At 58.0% G+C, this 14,986-nt stretch overlaps 4 protein-coding genes and 1 long non-coding RNA gene across 22 annotated transcripts in view; 2 read left to right on the forward strand and 3 right to left on the reverse strand.

Annotated features, from left to right (window-relative positions):
* LOC140685235 (uncharacterized) overlaps positions 1-1,741 on the reverse strand; it is a 7,377-nt gene extending 5,636 nt beyond the window's left edge. The window contains exon 1 of the long non-coding RNA XR_012058536.1: positions 1,618-1,741. This is a non-coding gene — a long non-coding RNA (uncharacterized lncRNA). The remainder of the gene's footprint in view (positions 1-1,617) is intronic.
* The window catches only part of ENTPD2 (ectonucleoside triphosphate diphosphohydrolase 2), a 10,848-nt gene extending 5,454 nt beyond the window's left edge, over positions 1-5,394 (forward strand). The window contains exons 2-9 of one of the 3 annotated variants that reach the window (XM_012578192.5): positions 351-468; positions 957-1,107; positions 1,732-1,891; positions 1,981-2,208; positions 2,522-2,788; positions 2,969-3,088; positions 3,365-3,499; positions 4,264-5,394. In XM_012578192.5, the coding sequence (XP_012433646.2) occupies positions 351-468; positions 957-1,107; positions 1,732-1,891; positions 1,981-2,208; positions 2,522-2,788; positions 2,969-3,088; positions 3,365-3,499; positions 4,264-4,464 (1,380 nt within the window). In that variant the 3' untranslated portion in view covers positions 4,465-5,394. The remainder of the gene's footprint in view (positions 1-350; positions 469-956; positions 1,108-1,731; positions 1,892-1,980; positions 2,209-2,521; positions 2,789-2,968; positions 3,089-3,364; positions 3,500-4,263) is intronic. The other 2 variants (XM_072936738.1, XM_072936739.1) reach the window with 2 other exon arrangements.
* Positions 1-8,831, reverse strand: part of TMEM141 (transmembrane protein 141) — a 26,221-nt gene extending 17,390 nt beyond the window's left edge. For 2 of the 12 annotated variants that reach the window (XM_030286710.4, XM_030286711.4), the window contains exons 1-3: positions 8,602-8,735; positions 8,374-8,440; positions 8,179-8,262 (exon numbers count right to left, since the gene is read on the reverse strand). In XM_030286710.4, coding sequence (XP_030142570.1) covers positions 8,179-8,262; positions 8,374-8,440; positions 8,602-8,655 — 205 coding nt within the window. In that variant the 5' untranslated portion in view covers positions 8,656-8,735. Of the gene's footprint in view, positions 1-6,924; positions 7,237-7,870; positions 8,084-8,178; positions 8,263-8,373; positions 8,441-8,601 lie in introns of those variants that run through there. The other 10 variants (XM_030286709.4, XM_030286707.4, XM_002191945.6 and 7 more) reach the window with 10 other exon arrangements.
* PAXX (PAXX non-homologous end joining factor) lies at positions 8,655-11,043 on the forward strand. Of its 4 annotated transcripts, XM_072936742.1 has the most exons (7): positions 8,658-8,794; positions 8,888-8,948; positions 9,082-9,116; positions 9,230-9,420; positions 9,956-10,027; positions 10,493-10,586; positions 10,699-11,043. In XM_072936742.1, exons 1-7 carry the CDS (start codon positions 8,709-8,711, stop codon positions 10,715-10,717), a joined length of 558 nt encoding a protein of 185 aa, XP_072792843.1. In that variant the 5' UTR covers positions 8,658-8,708; the 3' UTR covers positions 10,718-11,043. The 4 variants fall into 4 exon arrangements, 1 of the variants encoding a protein (XP_072792843.1); XR_012058533.1 differs by lacking the exons at positions 9,956-10,027; positions 10,493-10,586 and having other exon boundaries at positions 9,230-9,545; XR_012058534.1 differs by lacking the exons at positions 8,888-8,948; positions 9,082-9,116; positions 9,230-9,420; positions 9,956-10,027; positions 10,493-10,586 and having other exon boundaries at positions 8,655-8,794.
* A 281-nt stretch (positions 11,044-11,324) lies between these two features.
* Positions 11,325-14,753, reverse strand: CLIC3 (chloride intracellular channel 3). Of its 2 annotated transcripts, XM_030286699.4 has the most exons (6): positions 14,652-14,753; positions 13,630-13,739; positions 13,143-13,268; positions 12,897-13,003; positions 12,404-12,579; positions 11,325-12,071 (listed from the first exon to the last, which is right to left on the reverse strand). In XM_030286699.4, exons 1-6 carry the CDS (start codon positions 14,721-14,723, stop codon positions 11,910-11,912), a joined length of 753 nt encoding a protein of 250 aa, XP_030142559.3. In that variant the 5' UTR covers positions 14,724-14,753; the 3' UTR covers positions 11,325-11,909. The 2 variants fall into 2 exon arrangements, with proteins under 2 accessions (XP_030142559.3, XP_030142560.3); XM_030286700.4 differs by lacking the exon at positions 13,143-13,268.
* Positions 14,754-14,986: the final 233 nt, after the last annotated feature.

Here is a 14,986-nt window from a genome sequence, read left to right on the forward strand (position 1 = left end):
GACTCAGCAGGCAGCCGGGAGTGATGGTAGCCTGCAGTGGAAGAAGAGCCCCCTGAGATGCACTCAAGGGGTCCCCTAACCCAAAAAGCCAGAGTCCCTGTTCCAAATAGCATTCCAGAATGGCCAGTATCCCACTCCCAGTGACAGTGCCCTCTTTGGGCAGGTGTGGGCCCAGCAGTGCCTGGCTGGGCTGAGCAAATCTGCCTCCAACAGATGATGCTCTGGAGCTGCTGGGCACTGACAGGGTAGGAGTATGGACTGTGTTGAGCTCAGTGCCTTCCCTTGGTAAGGGCTGGAGCAGCCAGGGGACCTTCAGCCTCCAGGTCTGACCCACTGCCTTCCCCCTGCAGTACGGCATTGTGCTGGATGCTGGGTCCTCCCACACCGCCATGTTCGTCTACAAGTGGCCTGCAGACAAGGAGAATGACACCGGGGTGGTCAGCGAGCACACCATGTGTGATGTGGAGGGTAAGGGCTCGCCCTGGCTGGGGGTTGGTGGCAGTGTCTGTTGTATCCTTGTGCAGGGCAGCATGGTGTGAGTGCCCCTGCCATGCCCAGCTGCCTCCCTCTGTATTTACCAGCGTAGTGACGTGTTCTGAAGGGTTCAACTCTATTCCTAAAACGTCCCCCAACTCCCCACAAGGCTTGCAGCTGTGCATGCTTGTGATTAATATTTTCCTGGCAGGTACTGAACCACCAGGGAACAATCCAGCTCCCTGCCTAGCCCAGTGAGGAACCAGGGTTGGTTTTTCACTCTCCATTTATCAACCTTTCCCAGACTGTCAGCCAGCAGGGGTTGCAGTGTGGGCAAGGAGATGTGGCTGGACCCTGGATTGCTCCATGCCCACAGAAAACTGCCTTTTGGACAGACTGGAAGGGGGAAAGCTGCTCACCAGGCATCTTCCCAGAGCATCATCCCCTCACCAGCAGGGAGCAATTCTGTTTCCCCTTCACAGGTCCTGGCATCTCCAGCTACAGCTCAAACCCTCTGGCAGCTGGGACAAGCCTGGAGCACTGCCTGAACCAGGCCCTGAGAGATGTACCCAAGGAGAAGCACACGGGCACCCCGCTTTACCTGGGTGCCACGGCTGGCATGCGCCTACTCAAGTGAGTGCTCAGGGGGGCCCTGTTGTGCCACTCTGACATGGCAGCTTGCCACACACAGTGGGGATGGAGGTGGTGAAGGATGGCTGAAGTGTTGCCTCTTCGCTGGGAAAGCTCTTCACCACCCACCTGCCCCGTGCTGTGTCCCCTGCAGAAGTGGTCATGCCTTTCAGAGCAGGATATGCTCTGCAGGGCACAGCCAGCACAGTGCTAGTGGGGGCTGGTGGGGGGGCCAGCACCAGGACAACCCATCCAGACTTTTTGGATGCTAGGAGGAAAACCCCTTGCACCCACTGCCAGCCTGATGGGACATAGTGAGAATAATCACCCCTCAAAAAGCACACAAGGGGAGGAGTTGTGCTCCCCCCACTCAGCCCAGGCAGGATGGATTTCATTGTCCCAAGCAGGGAGGAGCACACTTCATTCCTGCTACTTGCCTCCTCCAGCAGAGACAAAGGGAACTAGCTAGTGGTTTTTTGGGACATGCCTATGAGTACCCAGGCAAGTACTCACCTCTCTCCTGGACCATGCTATGGCAGTGCTGGCCCTCAAGGGCTGTTAGGATAGGGAAGGCTCTGCAGCACTGTGGCACAGGTCTGTCACTCTGCCCTCTCACTTGGCCCACAGCATTGCGGACCCACAGGCGTCGGACGCTGTCCTCAGAGCTGCAGCAGCCACGCTGAAGATGTACCCCTTTGATTTCCGGGGAGCAAAGATCCTGTCAGGGGAAGAGGAAGGGGTCTTTGGCTGGGTCACTACAAACTATCTCCTGGAGAACTTCATCAAGGTGGGCATATAGTGACATCCAGTGGGATGGCTGTAGTGGCTGGGCAGCTCATCATATGCTTATGCCTGCTCTTGTCCTCCTTGGCTCAGCGTGGATGGCTCGGAGAATGGATCCAGCCACAGAAAAAGACCCTGGGGGCCATGGACTTTGGAGGTGCTTCCACGCAGATCACCTTTGAAACCATGGACACAATTGAAAACCCCAGAAACGAGGTGATGTTGAAGCTGTATGGCCAGGCATACAAAGTGTACACGCACAGCTTTCTCTGCTATGGGAGGGACCAGGTCCTCAAGAGACTGCTCTCCAAGTTCCTCCAGGTACAGTGTATGCTTGATGTGGATGCTGGCTATCACGACCCCACAGCTGCCCCCTCACCTCGGTCTTTACACTGTCCCTCAGCCCTGGACCAGCTGCACACCTTTACCAACTTGGGTTTTGCCCCAGCCCTCTCCTGTGTTCCCAGGGCTTTCTCCCACTATCTCCATTAGATGATGCAGCCCTTGGCTAGAGCCAAGACACCCCAAGCCATTTTGAGATACTTTTGTCAACTGCTCCGTGTCTGGCTGCTCAAGCTCTGGGGGAGCTGTGCTATGCACAGCTCATGCACCCCATGTGTCCCTCCTCTGGCAGGCTGAGAGCTACCAAGAAACTGTCTCACATCCCTGCTGGCCTATGGGCTACAACAAGAGCCTGTTGATGAGCAGCATCTATGACAGTCCCTGCACACTGAAGGAGAGGCCAAGCCTTGCTCTCAACACCACTGTTACCTTGGTCGGCACTGGGAATGGGAACCTCTGTGCTCTGCATGTCAGCAAGCTCTTTGACTTCACCAACTGCTCCTTCTCTCACTGCTCCTTTGATGGTGTTTTCCAGCCAAAGGTTTCAGGAAACTTCATTGTAAGTCGCATAAGACCCGGCTGCTGGCTGGGCAGCTCCCCAGCATCATGTCACAACAAAATCAGACTCCCAGCTCTGCAACAGCAGTAGTTGGTGCCCACCACACTGGCCAGAGTGTCTGCTCATGGTCAGAGAGTTTACTCCTAGCCTGTCTCACAGCTGCACCTTTCCCTCTATCAGGCCTTCTCTGCCTTCTTCTACACGGTGGATTTCATACAGACCGTGATGGGAAGACCTGTGCACCTGCCCAGCGACCTGAAGGATGCTGCAGAGACCATCTGTGCCACCAGCTGGAGTAAGGTGGGCTCCTTGGACATCATGGGAAGGAGGGGGCTGCTTCATGTGGGGTATCACCTAGGCTTTCAGACAAGCCCTTGGAGGTCACTGGGTTTCCTCACACCAATGGAGTAGGAGGAAGGCAATTGATGGCTCCTACATGGGACTGGGAGGGGTCTAAGGTGGGTATGGGTAGCCTTGGCCTCACAGATGTAACCGCACTGAGTTTCAGACACAGACACAAGCCTGGCCACTGCTGGTTTGACCCCTCTTCTCTTTCCCTCTGTGCATCTCATCCAGCTGCTCCTGAAAGCCCCAAAGCTGGAGAAAAGGCTGCCAGATTACTGCGCTGTCAGCACATTTGTGTATTTACTCACCACTAAAGGCTACAGCTTCAACAACCACTCCTTCCCCAACATTGCCTTCCAAAAGAAGGTGGGTAGCACCAAAATACATCCCCATCCCATGGGATCTCTTTGGAGTTAGGCCAAAGAACCCTGCAGCAGAGATGATCCCACATGGAAAAAGAGCCAAGCAGAATCCAGGAACATCTCAGTGAACAGGAGCAGGATGGAACTCTCAGTTTTTGGAGGGATCTCCTAGGAGATGGAAACAAATGATCTGAGCTGGCTGCACCTGTGGGCAAGCAGAGGCTCGAGGGGGCTGTGGGCTCCCCACACTCTTCTCCCTTGGGCTGACACTGAAGCTGTCCCAGAAGGTTCTGTAGCACAAGTCTTACGAGGAGCAGCTGAGAGAGCTGGGGTGACTCAGCCTGGAGAAAAGAAAGCTCAAGGGGGACCTTCTCACCCTCTACAACACCCTGACAGCAGGTTGTAGTCAGGTGGGGGTTGGTCTCTTCTCACAAGTAACATGTCAAAGGACAAGGAAATGGCCTCAGATTGTGCCAGGGGAAGTTTCAGTTATATTTAAAGAAAAATTACTTCATGAAAAGTGGGCAAGCATTGGAACTGGCTGCCCACGGACAGGGTAGTTACCATCCCTGGAGCGATTTGGAACATGTGCAGATGTGGCACTTGGGGACATGGTTTAATCATGGCCTTGGCAGTGCTGGCATTACTAGTTGGACTCCATGATCTTAGTTATCTTTTCTAACTTCAGTGATTCCATGATTCTATGGTCTCCTGAGGCCCATGCAGCTGGGCTGGCTGGATGGTGACCATGCCATGCTGTTTCCACAGGCAGGAGAAACCTCTATTGGCTGGGCCCTGGGCTACATGCTGAACCTCACTAACATGATCCCGGCAGAGAAGCCCTCCTCCCACAAAAGCATGCTGTACAATTACTGGGTCATCCTCATCCTGCTCTTCGTGGTCACCACCCTGACATCCCTGGTGACTGCCATCTGCCTGCTCCGGCACAGCAAGTCCAGCATAATCTGATGGCAGGGACAGGGTGAGCCATATCTGCAGGACCAGCACCATCCTACCTGCTGGAGGCTCCATGGTCTGAATGCTTGGGATGTGGCAAGCACTCAATGTCCTCCTCCAAAACCTGACACCATCCCAGAAGGGTATCTGTGTCCTTTTGCCCTCCCCTTGCCCTCAAGCTGCGGGAAAGGAAGGACAGAAGAGGATCAGTGGTCCTGTGGGAGAAGAGCTTAAATGTTTCCCAGCACTACTCAGGGATGCACTCTGGAGCAGGCTTGGAAATAGGACATTCAGAGCTAAGATATATTTTTGCCACCAGAGCTGAGCTGAACTGGACCAATGAGCCCAAGCAACAACAGGATTAATTTTCATTAATTTTCATGTGTATGTGTATGAATGGGGAATATTACTTACACTAGTCCTTATAGCCAACTTTGCTAGCCTGTCCCTGGAGCCTTCTCAGGAGCTCTGGGCATCACCCAAAGCTCACATTGTCTTCCTGGCTGATGTACAAACCCCACTGACCTTCCTGAAGGCAAGGTCTTTTCCTTGGCCATTGGCCTCAGCTTTGGGTATGGACCTAGCAACAACCAGATGTGGGAAGATGGCAGCTTCCAGGTCCCACTTCAACAACCAGACATGATGTCTTCACTATCCCTGTGGTTTCTATGCCAGACTTGTCTTTGCCACAGCCAGAGACTCCTGCACACCCTAGTTCCTGTAGCTCTGTGCTGCATGGCCATGCTGGCACAGAGCCAATGAGCTCCTGCACTGTGGAGCTTTGCTCTGCACTGGGATTTGAGCCTAGCATCACCCCACACCAGGCAACGAGGAGGATGCACCTTCATTGCCAATTGAGTAAGAACAGGGATGTACAAATATGAAGAAGGTTTGGTTTTGTTTGATTTTTTTAATAATCTGAAATAAACCTTTGTAACCACTGCTATGGCTCAGTGGCTTGTGATCAGCAACAGGCAGTTCAGCCTGGCTGTCCTATGGGACACATCTACTGGTCAGGCTCTGCCCGAACATCTCATCCCTTGCAGCCTGTCCAGTGCTGAGACACTGTCACAGCTCTGTGCACTCTACCAGCCTGGAGATGACCTCAAATAGACCAAGGTGGGCTAAAAACCTCAGTCCAGACCCAGGCCCACCTGGAGGTGGAGGAGCTCCAGTCAGCCACAGTCACAAAGCTCATGCTTCCCCAGTGCTGGAGGTGCAGTCACCCCAAAGCCAGGAGCAGGCAGCTCAAGCTGTCCCTCACTGCCAGTCCCCAGCAAAACAACCTGCCAGCAGCCTCCACTGCCAGGGCCCAGTGCTGGTGCTCAAGGGTGGCAGCAAAGCAGCTCACATTTGCTGCTGCAGTCACTGGCAGCTCAGGATATACGTCACAGTGCTCAGCAGCTGCATGGGACTGGTCCCAGCCCTCCAATCCTTTGGGAAGCCTCTCCCTGCCCTGCACGTTCCACAAACACTAGAAAGGAGTGGCTGTAGGGAGCTGCAGTTTCTCACCAACCTCTTTGCTCCTGCTGGCAGCACCAATTCTGCTCTATGCGTTTGCTCACTTCCCATCCACCCTGCTCCAGCTGAACTCCTGGAATGCCATGCTTGATTTAACACACCTGCTCCCTGCAGCACTTTACTTTCAGCTCTTCCACTGTGTCATGGTTTAACACTGGCTGCTCTCCATCTCTCTGCACAGGGCAAACCTGATTCCAGTTCAGAGGATGCCATGAGCCTCCAAGCCCAGCTTCCTCCCCAGGCTCATCTCCTCAGCACAGGGACTCCCTCCTGTGGTGACGTTCAGGGCCTGTCTCTCCCACGGAGAAGGCACTTCTGGTTCCTGAAGTTGAAACACTGCTCTAAGAACCTGGGCAGCTCCCAGAATTCAGGCTGGGTTTTTTCTTCTAAGAAACTCAGCTGCAGCTGAATCAGAGCTGGATGTCCACCAAGAGCAGACAATTTACCTAGTCACAATTTGGAGTCTGACATGGAAAAACCCAACATGCTCCACTGTGTGCATGGGATTCGAAAAAGTACCATTACCTTGCCAAGTAGTTATGGATCTGGATGGGCAATCTGGGACTAGCCAGTGACAGGTGAGCACTGCAGAGAGGGACCCTGGGCACATGGTCACCTCTGTTGCAGGGCAAGGGGACACCCCAGAGGCCACCCAGCTGTGGGACTCAGTTCAGGTCTGTTCATGTAGGTATGAAAAGCCTTGCTGCTGTTGTGGAAGGGACATGGGGACTGGCTGGACTCAGAAAACACAGGTGACACAGCAACAGCTCTGCCCTCACAACTCAGCCAAGACCTGTCTGCGCCTGCAGTCTCAGAGCAATACAAGTGGTGACTGTGACTGCTATCACCACAGAGGGACCAGAGCTCTCTGCTCAAACATTCACTGCAGAGGTTGCCTCAGACTGACATTCACCACCTGCTCTTCCCTTCACCTCATCCACAACGAGTGCATTCAGCTCTGAACTTTTATTGTACGCCCAGTGCAATGTGCAGAGGCCATGGGGCAGGCAGCAATCCCTGAGGTGCCTCCACCACGCTCTCTCTTGCAGGATCAAGTCCTCTGAGCTTTTCAGAAGTGTCACCAAGCCCACCACCCTCATGGCGGGCAGTGTGATGGGCAGCGTCAGCTTGGACAGGCAGGAGAGGGTGAAGGACATGGGCATGGCAGGCTATGCTCTGCTGGCTACTCCACCACATCACCGTACCCGTTCCTCCTCACCAGTGTTGCAGCGCCGTCCCTGTCCTCTGCACTAGTGAGGTTTTCTGCAACAACAAAGTACAAGTTCCCTGGACCTCCAACTACCCTGGTGAGTTTGCCAAGCATGGGCAAAGAACCACAGAGCCTTGGAGAAGCATGTAAAGTCTCTTCAAGTCGGCCTAGCTTTAGAAGCTCAGGGTATGTATAGGAGAAAGCAGCAAGCAGCAACAAGAATTGTCCAGCAGCAGCTATCTGTCTTGATGCCCCTCCAATTCCACCCACCCTACTGAGCAGCAAATCCCTCCAAACCTCAGTTGCTCTCTCCATCCCTTACCTTCTCCTTCCTCTTCCAGCAAATGAGCCTTTTGTGTTGGCTTTCACGAATACCCAAAATATGCAGGGCAGAAGGCAGCAGCAAGTACACCCAACCCACATCACCAGCCCTGCTCAGGAACCCACTGTGCCAGGTCCACAGAGGGACAGGGGAGGCATGAATCCAGGTAAGGAGCTCCACCCACCATGAGTGCTCCTGCTACACCCCTTGGCTACAGGGTGCCAGTGTGGGACTTAATAATGAGATTTTGGCAATGACACGGCCACCAGATAAATTACAAGACAGGAACAGCAAAGTAATGATTGCAGCAGGGAAGAACAAGGCACAAGAAGCTCAGGCAAAGTGGTAGGACGATATGACTATACCTGCAGGCTGAGATACCCCACCAGTCACAGCAAGCTCTTGTAGGGACTTGCCCGTCTCCAGATAAATCCAGAAGTTGGAGCATTTCTGCGTCTCAGCTCTGGTTACCACGTAGCTTCCGAGGGACCCTGCAGCTAGGGCGGCCGAGGTGCTCCTGGGAGTGCCAGGAGCACCACGGTGGGGACAGCACCTGCTGCCGCGAACCCTCCTGAGCCCTGGGGACCGGGGCACAGGGAGGTGGCTGGAGCCAGAGACGAGGCTCCACAACAATGGCAAACACCCCTCTGTACCGCTCGGGCTGGGCACTTACCCGCAGCCAACAGCAGGCTCCACTGCGGGCTGTACGGCAGCTTCTGCCGCGCCATCTTCTGCACCACGAAGGCGGCCCCGCTGCCTGCCGAGACCGGGACCAGGGTTACCAGACACGGCCGGGACGTCCCCGCTGCCCCCGGGGAGCGACCAAGGACAGCCCGGGGAATGCCGGGGTGGCTGGACCGGCCCGTACCTGCCAGGAAGGTGCCGATGCCCTTCATGAAGGCGTGAGACTGGCAGGCCGCGTACTGCTGCAGCGCCTGCGGGGAGGCGTCAGCGCAGGGCCGGAGGCCCACCCAGCTCCCTCATCCCCAGCCCCCTCATCCCCAGCCCCCTCATCCCCAGCCCCCTCATCCCCAGCCCTTCATCCCCAGCCCGCCCGCACTCCCAGGCCCCCCAGCCCGTCCCCCGCGGGGCGCACCGGGTGCTTGGCGGCCACTTCATCCTCCACCCGCCGCACGCCCAGGTTCACCATGGCGAGGCCGCCGGGCTCGGCCCCGAGCAAGACCCACCCCTTCCGCCGCGGCCATGGCGGAACTGGCCGGGCCGTTTCGTGTGCTCCGAACCGGGACAGGCCGATTCCTCTGCTACTGCGGACCCGGCGGCACCGTCTAGTGAGAGCGGGGCGGGAGAAGGAGCAGGTGGGAGGCGGGCACGGGGCCGGGCGGGGGTCGAGCAGCCCTGGCCTGAGGTGCTTCCTCCCGCAGTGTGACCGACGCGATGGAGGTCTGGGCCGGGGAGCTCGGTGGCTGCTCGGCGCTCGGCTGTGTATGTACCGGGGGGAAACGGGGGGCGGCGGGAGAGCCCAGGGCTGAGACCCGGGGTGCCGGTGGGGCAGGGATGGATCTGGACCCAGGCTAGGCCGTGTTGGACGCGCTCTCCTCCTCCTCTCCCCCTGCAGCGGTGCCCGCCGGAGGAGCTCGGTGCGATGCTCAGGTGGGTGCCACTGCCCTGCGACCTCCCTCGCTGCGGGCACCCTCGCGCCTGGGCTCCCCCAGCTCGCCCGGTGCCCCCCTCTCTCCCGCTCCCCTCACCCTCGCTCCCCGCAGGGCCGCCCTTGCTCACGGGGCTGCCGCGCTGAGCCGGGGCCCGGGTTCGGCCCCGCTCCGACTCCCAGAGCAGCCGCAGTGCCCGGCCCGGGCCCTCGCCCCGCTGCCTGCCGCCGACGCGCGCAGCCGGCTGCAGGCGCTGGTCTTCGGCATGGCCGGCTGCATCGAGAGCCTGGAGAGGCGCCTGGAAGGTCCGAGGTGGCTTTTAGAAGAGGGGAGGACTAGCCGCTCCTGCCACCTTCATGGGATCGTCATCCCCACCTGAAGTGCCCTGGGTGTCCCAGTTCAGCTGCAGCAGGAGAGGGCTTCACCCCAGGTAGTTTCTTCTCACCGGTCCCAGTAGGCCGGTAGAAGAGCTGCTGCCCGTCACTTCCCTGTTCAGGCTGGCCCATTCTCAAAGCTGGCCAGGGTCTGCACCAGACCTCCACAGGCAGAAGAGACCCTGCCTGGGCCCAGAGGATACAGTAGTCTGTCTCTATGTGGAAACACAGCCCTTGTCCTCACGGCCAGCACCACACTAGCATCCTGAATGTGGGAGTCACCTTACAGATCTTTGTTGGAGGAGTCTGGAGAGATTTTGGAGCAGCAGCAGTCTGGATGGAAGTGCTGAGAGGAGAATGGGGCTCAGTTTGGCTGTGGAGCTCGCTCGCTAGGGAGGCTTGAAGTGCTGCATGCAGAACTGGGGGGCGTTGTCACAAGCTTTGGCTCTAGCTCCCATCTCAGTAGCAGTGGAGGCATTAGCATCTTCCTGCAGCCCTGAGAAAAACACTGCCCAGAGTCAGCAGCTCTTCCTGCCAGGTAGGCACTGCCTGGGGCACCTGCCCTGCTCCTGCAATCTTTTGTCTTCTCCCTCCTGGAGGCTGCTGGTCCTGTATCCATGTGCTCTCCGGGATACTCTGGAGATACCCTCGGCTGTGGCTGCTGGCAGCCACCTGTTGTCCTGGTGCTCTTCCAGGCAGAGCAGGGGCAGGGCTTAGTGTGGTGGCTCTCAGGGTGTCTCAGGGATGGTCAGGTCAAAGGCTGGACATTGCCAGCCTCAGAAGGAGGGCAGGCTTTGCTGTGCTTCCAGACTGGAGGCTGTGATGGATTCATGGCTCCTTTTGGGAGAAGAGGCCTTGTCTGGCCCTTTCTTGCCCTCTGTGTCTGCTGGTTCTGCCAGGCTGGGCTCTTGGAGGCTCCCTCTGGCCGCGGAGGGACTGGCAGGGCTGCCAGAGCTCCTGGGTAACCTGTAACTTGTGCCCTGCCTGTTCCTGACCGAGGCAGACCCGAGCCCTAGGAAGAGTAAGGCTTCTGGCTCAGCTTTGCCAGCCAAAAGGAAGCTACCAGGAGAGTCTCTCATTAACCCTGGTTTCAAAAGGTCAGTGCTGGGGCTGGATGCTGCTCATTGGGCACCCCGCGGGCTGTGCTTTGAAGTTATGTAGCAGCAGGGCTTGGGGCTCGTGACTGATGTTTCCTCCATTTCCTTCCAGCAAGAAGGCGCCATTTTGAGGACTCCTGATGGCTGCTGTCCTGTGCCTTGATGACAGCCCTATGGACCCCTGTGTCTGAACAAGGAGGTGTTCCGGACCTGCTGAGCTCCTTGACAACAGAGGCAGCGGTACCTGGCAGCCACCCCTTAGCTTTCCCCTTTGGGGGGAGCAGTTGGAGCAGAGGGGACAGCTAGCTAGTCCCTGCCAGCAGCTCTTCCCTGCTGGCAGGGACTAGCTCCTGACTTCACTTACCATAAACTGGTGGAGTTTGGATGGAGCTTTGATGCCGTGGAATGGAAAGATTATCTGTACTTTGCTTCTTGCCAGTAAAGATGTTTTTAGCCAGCTGGTCTCTCTGGGTGTGTCTGTCCATTCTGCCTCTCCTGTTCTCAGGAAGCTTTGGGCCTGTTTCAGCTGAACCCAGATGTCCGGGCCTCAGAGAAGTTCCCTTCTCTGCCAGCTTTTTGCAAGTGGGCTGACGGATGTGGTTAGAACCTGGCCAACCTCTCTGGAGAGTTGGGAGGGTGGATTCTGCATTGCTGGGCACTGGGAGAGGATGAGGATGTCAATACAAAGCCTTGTGAGGGAGGAGCTGATGGGGTGGTCACTCCAGACTCACACTGGTCTTACTTGCAAAGCTTTTATTGATTTCCAGGAACTCTGAAGCTTAGCTTGGGCTTTCCCTGCTTCACAACCCCCAAGTCTATTGAGAGCTTCCTAATAGTGAGGGTGCTGACCTGTGCCCATTGCCTATGCTATCCCCCTCCATCTCTGTTCCTAGGTCTCTATGGCTGTGCCAGATCCCCTCACCTGGTGCAGGTGTGAGGGTACCCTGTGGTGCCTGCTGCCCAGGTGGGTGGCACAGTGTGCCTGCCTGTACAAGTGGCTGCAGGGCAGCTTGTTGTCCCGAACTCTGCCCCTGCCCTCAGCTGGGCACAGCTATGGCACCGATGGTGCCTGTGGCTGTGCCCCCTTGCCCTCATCGTCATGCTCAAGGAGCCACAGAGCTTGTCCTGGTTGTGAGGAAGGGTGGGTGGCACAAGAGGAGCTGAGTGTACTGCAGATTGCTGCCAGAACCTGTGTGCCAGTGGAGGGAATTTGGGTGCAAGGGGCACAGCTCTCCTGAGCCCCTGCAGGCAGGGGCAGGGTGGGCACTGACCTCCTGCCTGACTCCAGCCTTGGCCCCGCACCCACCAGGGCACGTGCCCGGCTCACTGCGGTGCCCGGACCACGGAACGATAGGCTTGTATAATCTCTTGGCTATTGGGGCAGGTGTATTGGAATTCCTTGGTTTCACTGGCACTGTTGAGGTACCGCCACACACCCTGCAGATCCTTGGGGATCCCAAAGTGGCGGTAGTGCTGGCACACGACCTGGAGGTACAAACAGGGGAGACTTGTCTGACACTATGCCAAGGAGGGCTCTACCACCAGGGCAGGCACCAGTTGGGAAGGGTGGGAGGGAGACAGAGACATTCATGGACAGCACAGTGGAGGGCTGGCACTCGGGATGCAGAGAGGAGTGGGATCTGTGGGAAGGCATGGTGTTGGGCAGGGCTCCTGGGGAAAGGGATGCTGCGGGCCACAGAACTGAGAGACCAACTGGGAAAGGAGCAGGGGCTTGCTGTAGGTACCAAGAGGAGAGTGAGGACATAGGGATGCCAGGGAAAGGAGAAGAGCATGGTACTGGGATGCCCATGGCTTACCTGAACAATGTTGAGCTTCGGCAGCAGGTTGCAGTCAGCCAGCGTGAGGCGGTCTCCGTCAAGGAAATGGCGCTGGGAGGCCCGGAGGTGGGGGTCCTGGGCCAGCTCGTGCTCCAGAGGGGTGCTCAGGTACTCATCCAGCTTCAGCAAGGCCCGCAGCAGGCTCCGCTGCAATGCTGCAGGGAGGGTGGCCAGGTCACAGTACAGCCCTGCTTGCGGGCATGGGGCCCCTGCTCTGCTGTGGCCTCCTGCCAGCCCAGCCCAGGTGTCCAGGCAGCACCTGTCAGCCTCTTCCCACCTGGCTCAGGCTGGCACCTGCCTCTGCCCTCCCACAGAGACCTGGCGTAGTCACACTGGCCCGTGTGGAGAGGGCAGTACCTAGACAGACCTGACTGAACTGGTGGGGGGACTGGGAAAGCTCAGTGTGACCAGGCTAAGCTTTGGGGTGTGGCACCCAGAGGTTGCATGGGGTGCTCCCCCACCCGCTGCTCACCCTTGTCCTGGGCAGGTACCGGGTTCTTGATGAAAGCAGAGAATTTGTGGAAAATGTCGTTCCCAGCCAGGCTTGACTCCGGGTACTGTGGGACCAGACTGGGGCACCTATGGGGACATGGGCACAGCTGAGGCAGGTACCAGAGGCTGACAGGCTCATGTGCTGTCAGCCTCCTCATCCCTCAGCTTGTCCTGCCCTTCTTTGGGGGGGCCCCTTCCTCCTTTCAAGGCAGCACCAGCCACTGACATGGGGGGGCCCAGCTGGTCCTCCAGGAACTCCTCAGTGGTGATGGTGTCGGTCTTGGGCTCGCCGTTGTAGAGGAGGACGGGCAGCTGGGCACCTGGTGCGAAGTCCTTCAGCACATCCAGTGCCCTATGGGAGATGGGTACACCACTGATGCCTGGCATGTCCAGGGTTCTGCAGGGCACAGTGTGTGTGTGTGTGTGTGTGTGTGTCCATACTGTGCAAGTGTCTCAAGCAAAGGGAGTTCTGGTGGGCTGGTGCACAAGGTGGTGCCCTCAGGCCCCATCTGCCTCAGTGTGTGCCCAAGGAAATACCTCCCAACCTCCCCCAAGTACCAGTGGTCACCTGGGGAGGTACAAAAAGCTCCATGCATCCCATAGTGCCCACCCTTCACATCCCTTCCCAAAGTGTTGGGGACCTACCAACCCCTCACCCTGCACATGATCCTGGCCCCAGGGCTGGCACCCCTTGGGAGGGGGCCACCACTCACCTCTTCACGTCCACAGTGGTGAGGGTGAAGGGCACCCCTTTGAGCAGCAGCATCATGAAGAGCCGCTGGCAGAAGGGGCAGTGTCCTATGCTCTCCCCGTCTTCGCTTGCCTGTGGGCACAGAGGGAGAGCTCAGCTGCCCTTTCACCGTGGCATGGCTTCAGTGGGGTCTGCCCCAGAGGACACAGGGTGAAGATGCTAAGGCATATGCCCCAGCCCAATCTGGAAAGCTGTGCACCTGTCTGTGGCACCTGCTATGCCAGGCAAGGTGCCAGCTCCCGGCCCCTGCCTGCTCCCAGAGCCTCAGTGCCACACCCCAGAGCAGCCACATGGCACAGCAGGTGCTGGCCATGGCACCCTCTGGGGACAAGGACCTCCCGGCTGCGGCAGCCTCACAGTGCCAGTGGGACAAGGGCTTGAGAGCAGTAGTGGCAGCAGGGGTGGCAGGGGACAGTCCACCAGCAGAGATGTGCCAGAGGAAGGTGACACAGATACTGGTGGCCCTGTCAACCCCAGCCACAATCCCAGGTGAGCCCTGTCCTGGCCTGCACAGCCAGGCAGACTGCCCTGGCTAGGCTGTAGCTAGGAAGGGCCTGGCAGGTGCAGGCAGATGCTGCGGTGCTGGCCTGTGAGGCCCTGCCTTTGGGGGGAACCTGGTCCAGCCTCCCCAGGTTTAGCCCCCACAGCTCCTGTGCCTGCAGGGAGGGAAGCAGCAAGCATCATGCCCTGGAAAAGAGCTCGAGCTGCCCACTGCCTATACTGCCTGCTGCCTATCTCCCCACCTGCCTGCTGCCCCCCGCCTGTGCCCCACTGTGCATCTGCCCTGCCCCACTGCCTGTTGTCAGCCTCATTGCCTACACGGTGCCTGACCAGCTGCCACTATCTGCCCCCCTGCCTGCCCAGTGCCCCACACCTGGGTACTGCAGTGGGCATGGGCAGCCCAGTCACCCCACCACAGCACTACCAGGGTTGTTGCCAGGGCTACCAGTGGCCTGGGGCATTTATCTGAGGACCCCCCCTTACCTTGATAAAGAGCTGGATTTGGGGTTTTTCGGCCATGCTGCGTGGTGGCTGCTGCTGCACTGCTGGCTGCATTCTGAGTGCCCCAGCTGAAACCACCGCCCCTCCCAGCCCACATTCCTCCTCAGGGTGCACCCGTTCCCACCCACGCCTGGCCCCATGGCACAGATGGGACACCCCGTCATGGGGCCCCGCCACCGTGGTTGCTGCCAACCCCAGGCCAGTAAGTGCAGCTGGTGGCACTGCCAGCTGCTGCCACTCCTGCCTGTACCCCCAGCCACCCAACCCTGCTTGAATGATGACAAGCACTGGGCACAAACCTGTGTTGTGCCCCAGCA

The sequence above is a fragment of the Taeniopygia guttata genome, chromosome 17 (genome assembly GCF_048771995.1).
Source record: "Taeniopygia guttata chromosome 17, bTaeGut7.mat, whole genome shotgun sequence".
In the NCBI taxonomy this organism is placed as follows: domain Eukaryota; kingdom Metazoa; phylum Chordata; class Aves; order Passeriformes; family Estrildidae; genus Taeniopygia; species Taeniopygia guttata.

Coding starts and splice junctions, on each gene's coding strand:
- PAXX (XM_072936742.1), top strand. CDS start 8,709: ATGGCGGAACTGGCCGGGCCGTTTCGTGTGCTCCGAACCGGGACAGGC. Junction 8,949..9,081: donor GCTGCTCGGCGCTCGGCTGT/GTATGTACCGGG, acceptor CTCCCCCTGCAG/CGGTGCCCGCCGGAGGAGCT. Junction 10,028..10,492: donor TCAGCAGCTCTTCCTGCCAG/GTAGGCACTGCC, acceptor TGACCGAGGCAG/ACCCGAGCCCTAGGAAGAGT.
- CLIC3 (XM_030286699.4), bottom strand. CDS start 14,723: ATGCAGCCAGCAGTGCAGCAGCAGCCACCACGCAGCATGGCCGAAAAA. Junction 13,740..14,651: donor AAATCCAGCTCTTTATCAAG/GTAAGGGGGGGT, acceptor CTGTGCCCACAG/GCAAGCGAAGACGGGGAGAG. Junction 12,072..12,403: donor CGAAGCTCAACATTGTTCAG/GTAAGCCATGGG, acceptor TTGTACCTCCAG/GTCGTGTGCCAGCACTACCG.